At 34.2% G+C, this 4,168-nt stretch overlaps 1 protein-coding gene across 1 annotated transcript; it reads left to right on the top strand.

Moving 5' to 3' along the window:
• Window positions 1-218: 218 nt before the first annotated feature.
• LOC110673548 (RING-H2 finger protein ATL78) lies at window positions 219-2,384 on the top strand. The gene is made up of 2 exons (XM_058150398.1): window positions 219-1,070; window positions 2,048-2,384. Exons 1-2 carry the CDS (start codon window positions 428-430, stop codon window positions 2,104-2,106), a joined length of 702 nt encoding a protein of 233 aa, XP_058006381.1. The 5' UTR covers window positions 219-427; the 3' UTR covers window positions 2,107-2,384.
• The last annotated feature ends 1,784 nt before the right edge of the window (window positions 2,385-4,168 follow it).

The following is a 4,168-nucleotide window of genomic DNA, read 5'->3' as shown; positions in this document are numbered from 1 at the left end:
AGCCCACTTGAATCAACTTGAAAAACATAGTTTCCATGTCACTTTTAGTTTAGGAAACTTCATGAGTCCTTCCTGGGCTACTAGGCTCATGATAAGATGCAGATTTCACCAAATGCAACTGCCACGTGGCACTGTCTGAGCAGCAGAAAGTGGGATGGCCTCTCTTTGATTAGAGAGTCCATTAAACTACATAAGGTTCAGTGGAGAATCCATAAGATTCTAGGCCTGCATAAATTAAAAAGATAAAACACCGTGTTCTGAGCTAAAACTCCCAAAATATTCTCAACTGTGCCATTCTTAATGTAATAATTGTAAATATTATATCAAAGCTCCAGTAGCAAATTCAACCCTTGACCTTTTCCTATATAAGTAATCACTTCCAAGAAGTACCCATCTTAAATTCCCAGCCTCTGTAAACTCTCTAAGCATGTCAACCTCTACTTCAACCGCTCAACTATTTCAAGATTTTGTAGGGGACTTTTACTCAAGAAGATTGCTACTACACACCCCCCTTTACCAATCACCAACTGCGGCAGCTCCTGCAGCTCCTGGAAATGGCCACAATCCATCAGAAACTTACACCAGAGATAACAATTTCGACGCAAATGTTGTTATGGTCCTCTCAGTCCTCTTATGTGCCCTGATTTGCTCACTTGGATTGAATTCCATCATTAGGTGTGCATTGAGGTGCTCCAATTTGGTAGCTTCCCAGTCTGCTGGCGATTCCTCAACTCGATTAGCCAATACAGGAGTCAAGAGAAAAGCATTAAAGACGTTCCCAACAGTAAACTACTCAACTGACTTGAAGCTGCCTGGTCTGGACACAGAGTGTGTGATATGTCTTTCAGAGTTCACAGCTGGTGAACGTGTACGCCTTCTGCCTAAGTGCAACCATGGATTCCATGTCCGGTGCATCGACAAGTGGCTCAGCTCACACTCATCCTGCCCTACTTGCAGGCACTGCCTGATTGAGACATGCCAAAAGATTGTTGGTTGCAACCAAGCTACCTCATCAGAACCTCCACCAGTGCAAGAAAGCATTGTGAACATAGCACCACTAGAACCTGAAGGTTTGATACTCAATTACAGAGGAGTTAGTTAAGTATATTGTTTTTTCTTCAATTGTATACTCTGTTAGCTTAAGCTGAGCCTACAACTTGAAAGATGGCACTAAAAGGCCTTCATTTTTGTAGGTTAAAGACCACCATTCCCAAGAAGTGTAGTGTAGATGTAAATGTGTACACGGTTTGAAGTCGTAACTTGTTTCAATTTTTTCCTCCCTCAATGTCAACTAAACTGTAATTATCTGCAATTTCTATAAATACTTAACAAAATTCCTAGCACCAAGCAGGATTCCTTAAAATTCCAGCTGATCCCATAAAGCAAGAAGCAAGTAAAAGTAGCTGATAAAAGGATCGTGAGAAGGAGAACCACTGAAAAACCAACTAGTCTAGAATGGGGACAGGCAGTAGGCTAACTCAATATACAGAACTCTATTATTTATTCAAAAAAATTACCCACATGCTTTTTACACTAACTAGTACTATTATTTTTATTACAAGGCACACAACAACAACAATAATAATATGATACTATTATAAGAGCATTAGCAAAAATAATTATATTTTCATTGGAGTTAGGGTCAAGGGTCAGAGTAGTAACAACAGCATTTGCCTTCAATAGTAACGAAAATTGAAAATATAACTAAATTAAAGCCAACTACCACAAAAGTTCTTTTTTTATATTGTCATTTCTCGCAAGGATTGATCCAACAATAAGGAAAATGGCCTCATTGTAACGCTATAAGAAGAGACAGAAAAATATAGCGATTCATGTAAAACCAATAAGTTCATCCAATCAATGAAGCATAAAACCAATGGAAACTGAGGGTGACTCCACTATCTATTTTCATATCAAATGGATGATGAGTAAAAGTGCGGTTTTTGTACCATACAAATACTAGGAAAGTGAGGGCTCTGACTAAACACACTAGCACAAGGCTAAATTTTGATTTGTAACTTCTTATGGTGACATGTTATGGTCGCAGAATTTGGACCAGAGGGGAGCAAAGTAAGGCCTAAGAACTGGAGCCTGTTTAGACTGTGACACTGCACTGACTCCAAGTTTGAAGGCTGTCCACATCACAAATAGTTTCCAGATAATTACCGCAATAAGTGGTGAATGTCGACAGCAAACCTACAGAGAAAATCTCAACAACCAGATTTATAGTTTAATAAGGTTAGTGTGTTTTTGTCAAGTGTTCATTTTCATTATCAGCCGGAAAGGTCCTACTACTTGCACTACCAGAAGTGCCCATCAGTTATAAAGGACTTAAATTCATATTTTATTTAACTCCATATAGAAACCAGTAAAATGTACTTGCTGTTGATATTTAAAATAAATATCATTTAATTTAAGACGATACAATAGTGAACATTAGTATTCGAATGCATGTTTTCAGTTATCAATGCTTCCCTAACACTTCTGTGATGCATTGCCATTGTTTTAGCATGGTCCCTATTTTTCCTATGAAAGAGTGCAATCATGAAGGACAATTTTAATAGAAAATATGAGCATGAAGATAAAGGTTTCCATTGTGTGTGGCTTGGATAATTATAGTATAGAATGTTCTATAAATTTCTAGGTGTATACATCGAATGCTACAGCCACACCCTTATATACTTTCCTCCTTGACATATTGCGCCAAGATGTAGCCCTATGGGTTATTTCCCTTCTCTTCTCTTCTTTCCTTTCTTTCTTCTTCTTCTTCTAATTCTCAAAACTTAACAGCTACATTCAAAGAAAAGGGGAAAATCCTAAATCATGCAATAAATTGAAGTTCGAAGAACTATCGTAGAACTGAAATTTTATTTTCAATGTTGTTCCCTTCTCATCATCTTATGGGGTATGGGATAAATTTTTTTCTTTTTTTTCCTTGTCAATTGTCATATATTGTGATTGGAAGGAAGGGAGACAATTGGTGATTAGCAAGGGTAGGACAACACTGCTTGGTTCATAGCTTGACAGCCCAAACATGGTAACTTAGTAAGTAATATGCCTTAAGATTTTAACCTCTATGGGCATATTTGACTTTTAACTTGATAGGTCCATGGATTCACATTTTCTGCATGGTTTGCTTAAGTTTCAAGCAAATTGTAGTCACATCTAACTTGGAAAAAGAATTTGCCCAAGATATGGTTTCTTGGAATGGTGGGTCATATCACACATCAACTTCTTGCCCCCTTTCACAATTTTTGAATACCCATAATAATTCATTGAAAGCAATCCTTACCTGCCTTCCTACTCTTCTTCTAGCATTATATGAATTAATATCCCCACTATAGATTATCACTTGACTTTAAGCTTCCTAGCTTGCTAGCCTTTTTTAGAAAATTATCGCTTTTTAATACTATTCTTTAAGTTCTTTTCATTTGAATGCCTATTTTGATTTTCTTATTACAACTACTTTTCTTGCTGCCTCTAACTTGAGAATTGCACCACAAGTTGTGCATGTTAAATATTTGGTCAATTAGACCAACAAATTTAGATGTAATACAGTCAAAATTTTACATTATGTAGTCCATTTTTTTCATCAATTGCAAAAGTGGGTTGCAAATTTTTCTATGTTAAGACCCTTTATATTGCCTTAAAGAAAAATAAAAATTTAGATATAGTAAAAAATATCTTTCACATAGATACGTAACACAATTGGCTTGGCCATTCAAATAAGATTGAAATGAATGAATCATTAAAAATAACTTACCATGTATAGTCAGTGGCAAAGCCTGAAATTTTGTTAGTGGGGATAAAAATTTTTATTTTCTTATATTTATAAAATATTTTAAAAAATTTTTCTTTTATTTATAAAATATTAACTCATTAGTAATAAATAAATATATTTTTTAATAAAATATAAATATGTTAACATTTTATATTAAATTTTATCTTGAGATAAAACTTACAATAGTCAATTATATCATTTGTTATAGCTTTATAGAAAATTGATAAAAAAAATTATTATTATTTATTTTATATATTATCTTTAATATTTTCTAGTAATTTATTTTAAGATTTTGAATATACATATATGCCCCCACGAAATTTTATTCAATATCTCATTAATTTTTTTTTTCTAATTAATAAAAAAATTAATATATGAGAGTATCAA

The sequence above is a fragment of the Hevea brasiliensis genome, chromosome 7 (genome assembly GCF_030052815.1).
Source record: "Hevea brasiliensis isolate MT/VB/25A 57/8 chromosome 7, ASM3005281v1, whole genome shotgun sequence".
In the NCBI taxonomy this organism is placed as follows: domain Eukaryota; kingdom Viridiplantae; phylum Streptophyta; class Magnoliopsida; order Malpighiales; family Euphorbiaceae; genus Hevea; species Hevea brasiliensis.
Note: the sequence above shows the minus strand (reverse complement) of the source record. Positions and strands in the feature narration are given on the sequence as shown.

What these genes read in the sequence shown, in the direction of transcription:
- LOC110673548 (XM_058150398.1), top strand. Translation starts at nt 428, where the DNA reads ATGTCAACCTCTACTTCAACCGCTCAACTATTTCAAGATTTTGTAGGG. An exon ending in AGCACCACTAGAACCTGAAG is followed by an intron (nt 1,071 to 2,047) that starts GTTTGATACTCA and finishes TTATGGTCGCAG; the next exon opens with AATTTGGACCAGAGGGGAGC.